Below are 16,734 nucleotides of genomic sequence, written 5' to 3'. Positions count from 1 at the left end.
GGACATCTTGATGTGCCATAGGAGACTTTTGCTCAGATGAAAACAGTTTATCGATTTGTTGATAAGCATCTGGAGACAAATTTGCAGATTTTTTTCATTATTTTTCCCCACATTAACTTGTTATATTTCAACTTTGGTGTACTTCGTGCTTTTTGTCTTCAGAATAATCCATTGATAATTAAATACCAATAATAAATAATAAATTTAATAATAAAACAGTATATCAATATCATATTTTAAAATATATGACAATTTAAACAAGTTAAAACTTTATAATACTCAAAACCATCCCGGGCGTTTTCAGTGAACGACCAAGTTATAAACAGCCTGAGCGCTAAGGCAGAAGCATACTCCTTGGGTCACCTGTGCTTTCTTGCTATACTTCAGACAATCTCAAACTTTTTCCTTTTGAAGGTGAACATTTTTAAATGATTTTTTTTTGAACATGGAATTTTTTTAAAACAGAGAAAATGAAATAGGCATCATTACTGCTTTTAATGACATGAGCATCCTGGGATGCCTAGGAGAGCTTTCCAGAGGCAGGGGTTCCTAAACATGGGATCAGTCCTAATCTTTGTGTTCTACAGATGGCAGCTGATGTCCAGAGTTTAAGTTTCTTACCCAAGGTCACACAGTTAGGGAGTTAGAGAGAAGAGTCCATCACTAAAGCAACATCTTCTGCTACCCCCCAACCCATGTCTTCTCCATCATCCAGTTATGTTTCATATGGCCTATCTTGTACCTGTCTGTGTCTCTATTTAAGAAGCCTCTAATCAAATGGCTCCATGGGTTGCGTTTGCTCTTTAACTGGGCAGGTCGAATGGGAGCAGGAGAGAAAAAGAACGCCTGCAGTGTTCAGTACCGGCGACCCTTTGGCTGTGCGGTCCTTAGCATCGCTGACCTGCTAGCAGGAGAGACAAAGGACGACCTCATCTTGAAAGTGTACATGTAAGAACCGTGCATATGGCAGGGGCTGGGGCGGGCACAGGGATGCATGTGAGTCCTACTTGAGTGAATGCTACTTTCCGTGGGTAATAGAAGAGCAGTGGATGGGTTAGGCTTATGAGCCATTCCTTAAAACTCCAGTAGTCTGCGGGCTTGCTGTGGGTGAGCCCACACATCATGATCTGCCAGTCCAAGGAATTATGAAATTGAGAACCAATCAATACAGGCAGCTTATCAATTAGATAGACTGGTATGGAGAGTGCCACCTTTGAATTCATAAACCTAGCATGTTTTACCTTCAGAAAGTTAATTTGTTTTTAGAAAGTGAAAATACTTTTTAATATAAATTAATTAGAATTGGGAAAGGGGAAGCTCAGATGATTTCCCTCCAGCTCCATGTGTAAGTTTGCTGGGACTGCCATAACAAAGTACTGAAAACTGTGTGGTTAAACCACAGAAATGTAGTGCTTCACAGTTCTGGGGGCTAGAAGTTCAAGATCAAGGTGTCAGCAGGGTTGGCCCTTTTGAGGGTTGTGACGGATAATCTGCTCCATGCCTGTGACCTAGCTCCTGGTGGCTTGCTAGCAGTCTTGAGTGTTCCACGGATCATAGATACATGACTCTGATCTCTGCCTTTATCTTCACATGGCATTCTGTCTGTGTTCTCGGCTGTCTCAGGGCCCAAATGCCGCCCCCTGACCCCCGAATTTTAGATACAATCATATTAGATTGGGGCTCACCCTAATACCTTACTATCAATTGAATACCTCTTTAAAGACCCTCTGTCCAAATAAAGTCGCATTCTGAGGGTACTGGGTGTTAGAACTTCAACATTACCTTTGTTGGGGGACACAGTTGAATCTAAAATACTCTGCTAAGAAAGTCACTTGATATATTCCAAATCCTAAATTAAATGATTTTTAAAATGTACATGGGTTTGTGTCACCCTACCATCACTACCTCCCCGTAGGTCTGTCATTGAGAACTAACACACAGCAACACACAGCAACAACCTCAGAGCACCGGGGTTTCCACGTTACCAGTTTGAGGACCGTGCTGCTGGCCGCCTCCATAAATAAAGCTTGCTTTATTCCGTTCCAGAGGTTGTGTTGATGTATCCAACATATGCCAATAGCTTTTTCATAGGTGGCCATAACAACACTGGCCTTCTCCCTGTGGGACATATACTCAAATTGCTTTTTGACCGCTGCTGCAGGGTTTCATGGATTTATCTACTCTCCACCCAGTGGAACCTATGCAACACATTCAGTAATTAGTTGACAAAGATTTATCTGTGGTCTGTGGTTTAGGACCAGAAACTCTTTTTATCCCTTTTAAGAGGGATGAAGCCTGTGTCCTTGATTTTAAACTTGGAAAGTTCTGGTGAAACTAATGGTAGTAGAACTTGTTACTCTTTTTATCACATGGCAACCCTCGATTTCAATGGTTGGGCCTAAATCCATGATGATGATCTTCTTTCCACACTCTACTCCTGGTTGTCAAACATAATTTATTTGAAGTACTAATGATTGATAATAGCCACCCTTTCGTGTGTGCTTACTGTGTGGAAGGACTTGTGTTAAGCACTTTGTGTCATGTCACTTTATCTTTACAACAAAACCATGAATCAGACACTCTTAGCTCTGTTTTACACATAAGCGAACTGAGAGTTAAATAACTAGCCCAGAGTAACCTAGCTAATAAGAAAGGGAACCAGATTTAAAGTCCAGACTCCAGAACCTGAGCTCTCAGGTTGTGTCTTCCTGGATGTATTATCACAACACTGCCTAGTGATATGATAACTGCGGCTGTTCTGTGGCATTGCTTTTTTATTTTTTTTTTATTTCGGCATATTATGGGGGAACAGATTTTAAGGTTTCAATAAATGCCCTTCCCCCCCACAAGTCTGAGTTTCCATCATGACCATCCCCCAGATGGTGCACATCTCACTCCTTATGTATATATATACCCGCCCCCCGCCCCCCTCCCACCTGCCCAATACCCTATTACTGTAGTACCTGTGTGTCCACTTAGGTGCTGCTCAGTTAATACCAGTTTGCTGGTGAATATATCTGGTGCAGGTGCTACTCAGTTAATACCAGTTTGCTGGTGAATATATCTGGTGCTTGTTTTTCCATTCTTGGGATACTTCACCACATAAACAGAAGCAAAAACAAAGACCACATGATTCTTTCAATAGATGCAGAAAAAGCTTTTGACAAAATTCAACACCTTTTCATGATACGAACACTTAAGAAAATAGGCATAGAAGGGACATACCTAAAAATGATACAAGCCATATATGACAGACCCATAGCCAACATCACACTGAATGGGGAAAAACTGAAAGCATTCCCACTTAGAACTGGAACCAGACAAGGCTGCCCACTATTTCCACTTCTATTCAACATAGTGCTGGAAGTCCTGGCTATAGCAATCAGACAGGAAAATGGAATTAAAGGTATCCAAATAGGGGCAGAAGAGATCAAACTTTCACTGTTTGCTGATGATATGATATTGTATCTAGAAAACCCCAAAGATTCAACCAAGAAACTCCTGGAACTGATCAATGAATTTAGTAAAGTCTCAGGATACAAAATCAATACACAGAAATCAGAGGCATTCATATACGCCAACAACAATCTAATTGAGAACCAAATTAAAGACTCAATACCCTTCACAATAGCAACAAAGAAATTAAGTACCTAGGAGTATACTTAACCAAGGAGGTAAAAGACCTCTACAGGGAGAACTATGAAACACTGAGGAAGGAAATAGCAGAGGATGTAAACAGATGGAAATCTATTCCATGCCCGTGGATCGGCAGACTCAATATCATCAAAATGTCTATACTACCCAAACTGATCTACAGATTCAATGCAATACCTATTAAAATCCCATCAGCATTCTTCACAGATATAGAAAAAATAATTTTACGCTTTGTATGGAACCAAAGAAGACCCTGAATATCAAGAGCAATTCTAGGCAACAAAAACAAAATGTGGCATTGCTTTTTAAGAAAACTAAAATTCTTCACAATCCCATCATTTGTTAGAGTAGTCTTTCCAGTTCCAGGTGTGGGTAGCAAGGGCTGCATTTATCCTGCCATTGGGAAAGGGGGGGGCCCCGACTGATAGTCACATGCGTCACCCTGGATTATGCAGCCAGCTGAACAAGACCCATCAATTCCAGCTCTGCCGATGGGAGACACTCACGCTCATAAAGATAAATTGTTATGCTCTTTGTGGGGTTTTTATTATTTGTTTTTTCTTAAGTATCAAATAAGGTTTTGGGTAATTCTTGTTGGAAGAGAAATTTCTTTAAAATGCCAGGTCAGCAAATTGTGAAGCAGGTTCAAGAGGAACACTAACCAATCAAAACAGTCACTGTAGATTAGGAAGGAACTGTGGATTTAGGAACACATTTTAAGAAGTGCCTGTTAGAAACAATTGGGAAGAAATATCTTTTTGTTAAGGTGACTGAATCCCTAGCCCATCTGGGACTCAAATAAGAACAGTAACAAATAACATGTGTGAGGCTGGACGATAATTTCAGTCACATACTTTAGGAGGTTTTGGGGTTTTATTATTTTGTTTCATTGTTTTGTTTTGTTTTTTTGAAGTTTGTAGGCTAAAAGCATGAATTCTGGAGTCACTTAACTATCTAATAGGAAACAAGCCATCTTTCTTCCTTCCCCACTGGGCTGAAATAAGAAAACCAGAGGCAGAATGCACTAAATGGCAATTTGGTATCTTACAGCTGGACAGGTGGGATGGTTTCTTTCCATCTTAATTTTCCAGCCTTCTAAGAGTCAGTGCTCAGTTTGGTATCCCACTGTTAACTGGCTTGAAAATAATCTCCATCATGTTCATCCTGGAAAAACCTGTGGTGATAAAATAAATAAATATGTAAGCAAATAGTTGTGAATTATCGCCTTGGACTTGATCCCTAGGAAAAAGAATTTGTTCTGTGGCAGATTTGAATGATAGTGAATAGTATCTTGATATTCAGAACTCCTGGGAGGGAGCATTCATGGCAAATAAAAGAAAAGATAACAGTGAATGTACAAACACGTCCAGATGAGGGATGTTCTTTCCAGCTTAACTGGGGGAGTAGGGGCAGTAAAGATGAAGAGCAGACTCACATATTTACGAATCATCAGGGGTTAGCAGGCAGAAGGAGATCCATCCATCTGTCCATTTATTCATGCAATTGAAGTTTTTTAAGCATCCATAGTATTCAAAGTACTGAAGGGGACTCAGATATCAGCCAGTCCTAGATCCAATCCTGGAGAACCTTAACAGTCTAGTTAGGTGAACTATACCACGCAAACAGAGAGGAGCTAGTGAGTAGTAAGAGCGAAGAGAAGAGGTACAGATGGCTGTGAGAAGGTGGACAGAGGCCATTGCTCCCAGGTGTGGAGGATCTGAGAGAGTACCTTTATTATTCTTTGGTAAATCCTGCCAACCTTTGTCAGTGTAAGCTTTGTTAACATCAATTTCATTTTCCTTAACTTGTTGCATCTTGATGCTGGCCAAATCTGGTCGTGTTATGCTAAGCATAGACTCAATGAGAATAACGTTTGTTGAACATTTACTATATGCCAGGCATTATTCCAAGCTCATGCTTATTTAATGTTCTGATACATTAGCCCTGTTTCACAGATACAGAAATCAGAGCAAGGATAAATAACTCACCTAAAGAACATAGCTCAGTTAGTAATGAGAATTTGAATCCAGGGAGCCAAACTCTTAGTCTGCACTGCCTTCCGCTGTAGGCATTGTTCTCGGAGATTTATTTATTTATTTTTTGTTTTGGGGGCACTTGTAATCTGTGAGATGTTCATCCCAGCTGCTTCAGTCATGCGGCAGGTGGCCAGGCATTCCCAGATATGGGCATTCCTACTTGTCTTGAGACAGCCATGCTAAAACTGATTGCAGCAAGTTGTTGGTGACTCCAGGGAGGCTTAGGGAAATGCATTATAGTGGTCACAACAAAATAGGCAGGTGTACTATAGACGCATAATTATTAGTGCATATTTAACGCATCAATATTAATGCATATTTGATGTATCATTAAAGCTTAACAGAATGTTAATGTCTTCATAGGTGTAACACAGAGAGTGAGTGGTACCAAATCCACGAAAACATCATCAAAAAGCTGAATGCACGTTATAATTTGACGGGCTCCAATGCAGGTGAGTATATGGGCTGGCTGACTTTTCCTACTCTATCCATTCAGGCCCTTTCCTTTGTCTGTCTGAGAAGGAAATGATCAGCCCTTTGTTCTCTCTATTCACTCTCTAACTTTAAAAAAATGCCCAGTCGACATGCTGGTACATCTTCCTGTGCTATGATAATCTTGTAGCTATAACTCTATAAAAAGTAGATTCTGTTCTGGTTAGAAACAAAGCAAAGGATCTGAATTCGGTGGTACCATGTCTCGAGACCTTGAAGTTGGTGCCAAAGGATAAAAACTAATTGACAAATATGCCTGGGTTGATGACTGTTGGGTGGAAATAGGTTTGATAAGCAGCAGTCCGTCAGTAAGGTCCAGTAGAAACATGCTTCACTGCCTGTGGCTGGGTGTGAACGTGACATTATTGACAAATATACAGGTTCACACATTGAAGTTGGCTAGGAATGAGAGTGATGCGGACTGTAGTGTCATGTAGAGAAAAATGTATGCATGCTTGTTCAGGGGGGAGCTGAAATATTATATGCCACTGCAAGTTATATATAATATATGGTACAAAGTAGTATACTAGTAACATAGAATACAGAATATAGTACATTATATAGCATATTTAGATTACATAGCATATATAGCATATACATCTTTAAGTTTGGTCAATAGACAAAAACTTGGTGAATATTGTTTCTATCTGCCATTCAAACCCACAGTGAAGCCGGGCGCGGTGGCTCACGCCTGTAATCCTAGCACTTTGGGAGGCTGAGGCGGGCGGATTGCTCAAGGTCAGGAGTTCGAAACCAGCCTGAGCAAGAGCGAGACCCCGTCTCTACTATAAATAGAAAGAAATTAATTGGCCAACTAATACATATATATAAAAATTAGCCGGGCATGGTGGCGCATGCCTGTAGTCCCAGCTACTCGGGAGGCTGAGGCAGCAGGATTGCTTGAGCCAGGAGTTTGAGGTTGCTGTGAGCTAGGCTGACGCCACGGCACTCACTCTAGCCTGGGCAACAAGCGAGACTCTGTCTCAAAAAAAAAAAAAAAAAAAAACCCACAGTGAAGCAAAATGAACTATGCAGTTGTATGCTTTAATTGACATAAAGAAATTCCAAATGAGGTGAGCTGTTATTTGAGCTTAATGTGTTGTTTTTTTAAGACTGATTTTTAGAATACCTTCAACAAAGATATTTGTGTCTTAGTCCAGCTTGCCTGGCAATTAGAAGAACTGGAATTTAAATCCAGACTACCTTTTTTTCAGACTCGTGCACATCTTGCTAGGCTGAACTGACCCACAAAGAGAGAGTAACTGCAGACAGTAACTGCAGAAGCTTTGTGGGCCAGTTCAGTGAGAGCCCTGAGTACCTACAGCTCATACATATGACAACACTTCTTGCTGTAATGACAACACTTCAGGCTGTAATGAGTAGTGAGGTCAGTTTTTCTCCTCCCTCTCCCAAGAGTTGGGGAGGTAACTTGGGTTTTATTTGATGTGGATGGTCATTCACTTTGGACAAAGTCCTGCATCTAAATAAATGAGATACTTGCAGCACTTAATTATTGAGGGCAGAGTCTCTCAAGAACTCACAGGAGACAGTAGAGCAAGAGTACAACATGCAACTGCTATGTATGCTTGTCTTCTCTTTTTAAAGGATTATAATTCTGATGGTATGTGGACCAAATGGTTTAATTTCAATGTTCCCTCTGTAAGATAGTAGAGCTGCTGCTTTTCTAAAAGTTATCTTGCCAAATTCATTGGTAGACTTCCAGCCAAATCTAGTAGTTCTATTCTAAACCTTTTAGTGTTTCTTGATACTGGTGACCATTATTTTATTGTTAAATACACCCTAGACATGTGCTTTCCAGGTCAGCAGGCACTGGTCACATGTGACTATTGAGCACTAGACATGAGCCTGGTACAGCACTAGAATTGAGATGTGCTGTAATCATAAAGTTAAAGTACATGCTGGATTTTGAAGACTTGGTACAATAAAAATAAAATGTCCATTAATAATTTTTATATTGATTACATGTTGAAATGATAACATTTTAGATATAGTGGGCTAAAAAAAATATGTCATTAAAAATAATTTTGTTTCTTTTTACTTTTTTAATGTTGCCACTAAGAAGGCTCATATATCATTCATGACTCACATTGTATTTCTGATCCAGCCTTCTCCAGACTCAGTTTAAAGGATAACATTTTCTTTTAAAGTCTTCTTATGCTTCACAAACAAATTCTTTATGCCTTACTTTGCTTTTTCCTTTCTGCCCATTAATGGTGGTTGGCAACCATTGCATATCTTGTTCTTTCTCCCCAAGAGTCCTATTATATTAGTTTGCTTGCATTTGCCATCTACATGAATAAAAATGTGTAAAACTAACCCTGACCTTCTAACTTTGCCCACGTAGTCCCTGGCCCTCCCGCCAGCATGGAAGAGTCTCGACTAACCAGGGTGTTTTGGGGCACTGGGTACACTTCTTTGCCCACCCCTTGTCACCACCCAAGCCTTTCCCCTTCTAATATGTCTCACACAGAACAATGTTCATCTGTTGTTGGATTGTTTGACTATATCCTTGTCCAAACTCTGAGGTGATACCTGGTTGCCACTTGAATCATGGTAAAGTTCTCGGTGATAGGCTTTGCTTTATATCTCCAGATAGATTCTTGATGTAATAGATCCTGTGTCCTATATGGCCTCTGTCAGAGGTCAGGGTTCCAGTTATAGCAAACCACAAATTTCTCTCTGCTTACAGACAGGAGTCATCTATTCGAGAGTACAACATGTATCTAGGAGCTTTTCCTCTGCAAACAGGATGTCCCAGGTTTGAATGACAGTTTCACTAGGATAATAGGAATATCATCCTCTAAGGGTTATTGGGAGGATTGAAAGGGAAAAATGTATGCAAAGCACTTACCACAGGACTTGATACATAATAAGTAGGTGCATTTAATGTTACTGATTATTATTGCTTATTCACTTTAAAGCCATCGTCTGAAATATTCTACCTCGTCCTCTTAAGTCAAGTCGCCTTGCTTCATTTTTTTCCAAATAGATCCTGATTTAATCTCCTTAATGAAGACTTTCGGAATACTACAATTGGATTATTGATAGGTTGGATCATTGAACCAACCCTTCCTACACTTTGTTTTTTCCATCTCCTCTCTGCTGATTTGATTGCTAATATCTCTTTCCGGGTTCTTTTAATTTAATTGTTGTCCTTCTGGTTACATGTATTAACTCCAGGAAGGAAGAGCAGCACATTCTGTTTCCTCAGACAGTTCTCAGGTGCTTAGATGTGCTCACATGTTCCATGTGCTTTGTCAATTTTATTGACTGACTACGTATTCTCACTGGAATCCTGAATGAGACTCCCAGAAAGTGAGGGCCAAGCTTCCCTATTCCCTGAGTCTTAACTTCTCTGTTCACAGCCAGTGCACTGAAATGAAAAAACTGCCTGCTGCAACCTTGCAAAGAATGAAAGAAATCATTGTACTGTAGAGCCTCCTGCAAAGGGTTTCCTCTTCTTTTGGCAGGATCCTTTCCATTTTGCTGCCTAGTGTGAAGCTTACATTCCTAGGCAGCCAAATATATGCTGTTTACACCTGGCTTCTGCTACAAAGTCCTGTCCACTCTCCTGTCCTTATGACCTGGCACTTCTCCATCCTTCTCCCTCCAAGCCTGAGTCCCAGGCAGGCCCAAGCAGCCAGCCATCTGTCTGCCTTCTACTCCTCTGGTCTCTGCCTGATCCCTTCTAGCTCTCTAGCTGATGCTGACCCAGCCCTAAGCCTTATCACTCAAATACTGCTCCAGAGAGTGCGAGCCGGGGCAGGAGCTTTTTTTTTTTTTAATTAATTTATTTTTTTATTTCAGAATATTACAGGGGTACAAACGTTTTGATTACATAAATTGCTTTTGTACCTTTTGAGTCAAAGTTATAAGTGTGCCCATCCCCCAGATAGTGTGCATTGTACCTGTTATGTGTGAATTTGCCCATCCCTGCTTGATTTCTGATGTATGTTAGTTCCATATGTGCCCATAAGTGTTGATTAATTAGTTCCAATTTAATGGTAAGTACATGTGGTGTTTGTTTTTCCATTCTTGTGATACTCTTAGAAGAATGGTCTCCAGTTCCATCCAGGTTAATACAAGAGGTTCACCATTTTTTTAATGGCTGAATAGTATACTAATATATATATATATATATATATATATATATATATATATATATATATATATATGTATACACACACACACACACACCCCCCACATTTTATTAATCCACTCATGTATTGATGGACCCTTGGGTTGTTTCCACATCTTTGCAATTGTGAATTGTGCTGCTATAAACATTCGAGTACAGGTGTCTTTTTTTTTAGAATGTCTTTTTCTCGTTTGTGTAAATGTCCAGTAGTGGGATTGTTGGATCATATTGTAGTTTTAGTTCTTTGAGATATCTCCATATTATTATACTATACTTTCCATGGAGGTTGTACTAGTTTTCAGTCCCACCAGCAGAAGATTTAAGAAAATAATAAAAAAAATACACTCTTCCCACCAAGATTTCTACCCTTTAGTCTTGGTGGATCATCATTCTGTGTCACCTTAATCTATTTCCCTTCTGGAGGAGAGGGACTTGTGTGGCCAGAAGATAGACATTCAGGAGCCATTTGGCTTCATTATTGAAAGGGAAGCACATTAGTGACTTACTTAAAAGTAGTGGGAGAAGCAAGCGTACAAGAATTGAGGTAGGAAATTGGGGTGCCTAACGTTTAAACGGTCACAATGGTTAGATATGTTGACTTCCACTGTTTTCTCCTTGGACAACAGAATTGTTGATTAAATGGCAGCAGTTCAGTCAAACGTTTTCAAGCGAATTGAGTTCACTCTAAAAAGTACTGTTTTTCCCTGCTTTTCCTTGGTCATTGGTCCTAAAAAAAGAAAAAAAGAATAACTTTGAAATGAGTTTTGGAAACAAATTCTACCAGCTAATTTCCAGGCCCTTTATGCTTCATTGATGTCCTTCTAGCTCTTGGAGTTGTAATCTTGTCTATTTAATAGAGAAAAGGATTCATCTAGTTAACTGGGTTTTTTTCCTCTAACCTAAGACTTACACTGCAAAGGTACATTAACCACTATCTTTGTTGGATTTAGAAACTGGGAAAAAAATTGCACATGATCCATTTAACTTTTAAAGATTTAAAAAAAATGAATTAATACATCTCACCAGTTAGATTTAGTTAGGTTGAATAATTCAAAATCTCCAAAGTTGTGCCATGTGAGAATTTTAAAATCCAAAGGCAATGTTGTGAGAATTTGCAATTCCAAAAATATTCATTAGAATGAGTCTGGTTTAGGAATGTTAAGCAAATGGTTATTATAAATGTCACCTCTGATAGACAGCAGTTGAATTCCAGGAATGTGAAATCAGACTGAGCCAATATAATTTACTAAGGCAAATTAAATTCTGATACTTGAAACAAAGTGTGTAAGAATTATTGGCTATGGTTCAGTCTGTCCTAAGAGAAATTTCAAATCTTTTCATATTACCTATGTATTTATGAAATATTATTTCCTGTAGTTTTGCACATGTAGCTTACAACTAGAAGAAATCATATTTGTTAATCACATAAATTTCTAGAATCTTCTTTTTGCCTTAGTAAAATGAGCATACATAGTCCCATTCCTGAAAACTGTACTTTTTTGCCACCAACTGAAGGTTAACAGGAATTGCCTATAAGGAGCCCACAACATATACAGAGAGCAGTTGAACCCTGTACAGGAAGTATACAGTGCTCTTTATTTGGCTGGGGTGAAAGGAGGCTTCTGAGAGTGTTAGTGTGCATTTTTGTGTTTGAGAGTCCTATCCACACATACTAATGTAGTCATTTAATTCAATGTTACCAAACTGATATAGTTCTTAAGGACTTTATCAGAGCCCTTGATTTTTGAATGTTGTATTTACTTTCTTATATTAGTAAAATCAAAGTGGTACTTTTTGGCACCACCTATTGGCTAGAAATATAGTGTGTGACCTTTTGGCTTACTTTTAGAATTTCCTAATTATTAAATCATGATCTCTTTTTAATTTTTTTAAGGTTATTTTTTATTTTCAGCTAATTTTACTTAAAGAAAAGTTGCAAGAATGATACAAAAAATTCCTAATTTCCCAATGGTTAACATTTTACTACATTTGCTTTAGACTCTCCCTCCATGTGTGTACATATAATTCAATAAAATATAATTATTGAATTGGTATAATTCTTAAGGATTGCATCAGTGCTCATGATTTTATGTGTGTGTATATATACACAAATATACACATGTATGCATATACACATACTCACGTATATACATATACACATCCATACATATCATGGATACACATACACATTTCTTTTCCTGGACTGCTTGAGAACAAATTATAGACAAGATGCCTCTCTAGCCTGACTTCCTTCAGAACATGGCAACATTACTGCAGTACAATTATTGAAATCAGGAAGAGCAAGCATTGATATGTTACTATTATCTAACCTATAAACCTTATTCAGATTATGATAATTTTTTCAATTTCCTTTATAACAAAAGAAAACCCAGGGTGTTTTACATGCAGTTGTCATATCTTTTTAGTTTCCTTTAATCTAAATCATTCTATTCTAATGACAGCAAAGAAAAAAAATAGAATTCAAAATATGATACTAAATACTATTTGAAGCATCATGTGATATTTAAAATAAATCTAAACCCAAATTATAAGTTAATGAGAATAATGCTTAGAGCTTAATTTTATTTTCTAAATTAGTTAATTTTGCTGATTTAGATATAATCATTAGATGTAATGCTATTAGGAAGATTTGCTGTATAGAAAAAATATGCAAGTATTTTAATAAATTAAAATAATCCTATATTAAACTACAATCTTAGATGCTATTGTAGAGAAGGAAAAATATATTTTCTTTGCCCATCCTTGGTTCATGGCTGAGGCTCCTATAATAAAAGACAGATTAACAAGAGAAAAGCATATAAATGTATTTAAGTTTTGTGTGACATGGGACCCTTGATTAGGAAATAAAGGCTTAATAAAGCAGAGAATGTTTTTTATGGTAGGTTTGATGAAGAACAGGGGAAGTCATGGAGAAATGTGATAGGGCAGAAAAGGTATGATCTAATGGTAATAAACTAGAAGAACTCAGCAAGACCTGTTGTTCAGATTCTTCTCTGCAACCCTTCATTTTCAGAGATAAGGATATTCTTTTCCTCCGGGCATAGGGAGGGCATCTCTTACATGGGGGTTTTATTAATATGACCTGCTTCAGGGGAGAAGGGCAGGGAAGGTCAGAGAGACCTTCCTGCACATAGTATCTCTCAAAATATTCAATATGCCAAGATGCCATATTTTAAGGTAACATGTCCTAAGCTCTATATACATTTTTTAAAAAATGGTTTTCAGCCAGTAGATTCCTGTGTGCTAGATGCCATGGAAAAAAAAAAGAATACAAATGGGTAATAATAGTTACAGTAAAAAATGAACAAACAAAAAAACCTTTTTAACGTTGAATAATCCTCAATGTAGACCATTGAAATATTGATATCCTAAATCAGAATAAGGATGGAAACTTTAAGGTGAAAAATTCCCTTTGAATGGTCTCATCCACTCCTATAATCATAACTTTTACCAAATGTGGATGGGCCCCTCTCCAGCTCTAATTTCTGGCCAGCAGATTTCTTTTATGGTTAAGACTCAACGCAAGTAAATAATTTTAAAAGTCAGAATGTCATTCTGTGACATTATGTATTGCTTCAGTCTTATTTTGTCTTAGCCATGAGCTAACCACTTCTTTAGAGGAAACATAAAAGCCTTTCCAAAATTTTGAAATCTAGAAGAAACAGATCTGTGGGCTAGCAGTTAGAATCACAAGATTATTTGTTCGTGCTTATCATACCTTTTACATGTTAGAAGGTAGGTGTCCCAGTGGATGGTTACCTACTTCAAAGATCTCAGGGAGATGATCTTCAGAAGACAATCCTATTGTCTTACCCTGTGAATTATCTTCAGTGATGTCAGAAATGTATTCTTTAAGAGTTAATTTAAGGGAAAAGTCAACAATAGGCATATTCACAAATTGAATAATCCTGGATGAAAGTCAGAAATCAAGGTGTGACTATTAAAAAGGAGAGTTATATTCTTTCTTTTTTTCTTCTCATTTTAAATTGGCTTTGAAAGTACATCTGAAAGAAGATACACATACCCAAATTTGAGCAGTGGTAATGTTAATGCTGTAAGTGTGTAGCTTTCCAAGATGACAGTGTTAAAGGACAGTTGTTATTGAGTAACCTGGTCCTGCTAGGTGGGGGCTTTAAGTATTAATAACTAGGCTCCCTCCGTCAGGTAATTAACACATCATTAGGTAGGCCACAAGGACTGTCCACGGCTCCCATCTCGTCATCTCCATCTTGCTTTCTTCATCTAACCTGGGTCATTTCTACACTCCAGTCTTCCTAATGCTCTGGATTTTGCACCATTGACTCATTTCCCACGAGAGTCTCACTCGATACCACACTCTCTAGACATTTGCCTTTCTTTCTTTCCTGTGCTCTAGAGACTCTGAGAGCCTGTCTCTGACCTTTCAGTGTAAACACCTTACCTCATCCAGCCAGGATATATCTTCCTGAAAGTTCTCTCTGTCTTTGAGTTGGACTCAAGTAGGATATATAGCTTCTCATGTATTTATTGAAAAAGTCAATTATCTTACCTTATAGATAGAACATGTTAATGTTCTGATGCCTGAAGCAAACTTAGGTGATTAATTTTGTAAATCAAGCAAGGGAATAGAAATAGAAAATCTTGCTCTAATCATATTGAGGTCCTAGATATTTCAGAAATGAACAGATTTTACTGAAGGTGATTTTCTGAAAGAATCTAGTACTATCTGTAGGAAGTTTTGCTAACACCTCATGATGTTGGTAATTTTGCTGTACAAATTTAGAAATCCTACCAATTATGTTTTACTCTTAGCTCCCAAACACATACAAAGCATGCAAGTACTGTTGGGAAATGGTGTTTTTAGAGTTCACTGCACTAACTTGTTCCAAATTGGAACAACCATAACTGGTGAAAATCGTATTTTAAAACAGCACTAAAGTCTGGAAATTTTCCTGAGTATAGAGCAAATGGAGAAACACTTATTCAAGAGTAACTGCAAAGTCCTGATAACAATTGAGAGAGTCAGTGACACTTACGCCACAGCTCATTTTCTCCCTGTTACCTGTGCCAGCTCAACATGATGAGAATTTCACTCCAGGCAGATGTGGCCGAGAAGATGGGGAGATGGGACTCCCTCTCTCCTTAGCTCCCAGTCAAGGGATATAGTATCTTGCCAGGAGGGGGCAGGCTGCCAGCATTTTTCATTCCCGCCCCCCCCCCCCCCAGCTCTGAGTTGCAGGGGCAAAATTGGTGGGGAGCCTGACTGAGAGGTTTGGGCTAGTGACTGATCAGGACCTCCGTAACTGTTGCCTGTCTTTCCAGCCTCACTGCTGTGCACACTCTAAAATGTCATTGAAATAAAAAAAAAAAAAAAAGGAAAATCAGTGGACTGCTTACATAGAAAATGAGCACAGTTGATAAAAGAATCAGTAAACTAAAATTATAGCTGAAAATATTAGCCAGAATACTACCCGAAGGAAAAATAAAATGGAAAAACCTGCATAAACACTTAAGAGCTATAAAGGATTTAATGAAAAAGACCAGCATGCATCTACTAGAAATTCCAGAAGGAAGAAATAAAGTACATGTAAAAGCTGTGATACTTGAAAAGGTTGAGAATTTCTAGAACTTTTTCAGAGGATAAAAATGCCCACATAAAAGAAGCAAGAGTTGTAAGCAAGTTGAATAAAATTATAGTCTTATGTAGATAAATTGCAGTGAAATTACAGAATACCAAAGACAAAACTAGAAACTAGAGAGAAAATACTGATAACCCTAAAAAGAAATAATAGTCTTATCAGAAGTTATAGAGATTGGAACATCATGAAATAATATCTTAAAATTACCAGGAGTAAATGGCCAACTTTGAATTCTATACTTGCAAAACTATTACATTCATCCCTTGATATTCATGGGATATTGCTTCCAAGAGTTCCTTACTTGCAAAGCTATTAGATTTATCCCTTGATATCCCTGGGATATTGGTTCCAGGACTCCCCTGTGGATACCGAAATGTACATATGCTCAAGTTTCTTATATAAAATGGCGTAGTATTTGCATATAACCTACCCACATCCTTTCATATACTTTAAATCACCTCTAGATTATGTGTAATACCTAATTCAATTAAATTTTATATAAATAGTTGTTATACCTGATTATTTTTAATTTGTATTATTTTTGTTGTATTGTTATTTTATTGGCTTTTATTTTTTTTCACTTTTTCTTCATAAAATAAATGACTCAGCCAAATATTTTTGATCCACAGTTGATTAAATCCACAGACACAGAACCCGCAGATACAGAGGGTGTACTGTATTTAAGAGTGGGAATTAAAGAAAATTTCAGATAAAGACTTAGAGAATTTACCACTAACATTCACTGAAACAAATA

General features: G+C 37.9%; 1 protein-coding gene across 7 annotated transcripts in view; it reads left to right on the top strand.

Moving 5' to 3' along the window:
* The window catches only part of DOCK4 (dedicator of cytokinesis 4), a 424,117-nt gene that overhangs the window by 237,745 nt on the left and 169,638 nt on the right, over positions 1–16,734 (top strand). For all 7 annotated transcript variants that reach the window (XM_012736139.2, XM_012736138.2, XM_012736141.2 and 4 more), the window contains exons 11-12: positions 816–948; positions 6,054–6,142. In XM_012736139.2, coding sequence (XP_012591593.1) covers positions 816–948; positions 6,054–6,142 — 222 coding nt within the window. The remainder of the gene's footprint in view (positions 1–815; positions 949–6,053; positions 6,143–16,734) is intronic.

This window comes from Microcebus murinus, chromosome 9, assembly GCF_040939455.1.
Source record: "Microcebus murinus isolate Inina chromosome 9, M.murinus_Inina_mat1.0, whole genome shotgun sequence".
In the NCBI taxonomy this organism is placed as follows: domain Eukaryota; kingdom Metazoa; phylum Chordata; class Mammalia; order Primates; family Cheirogaleidae; genus Microcebus; species Microcebus murinus.
This window is presented reverse-complemented; position numbering and strand designations above follow the sequence as displayed.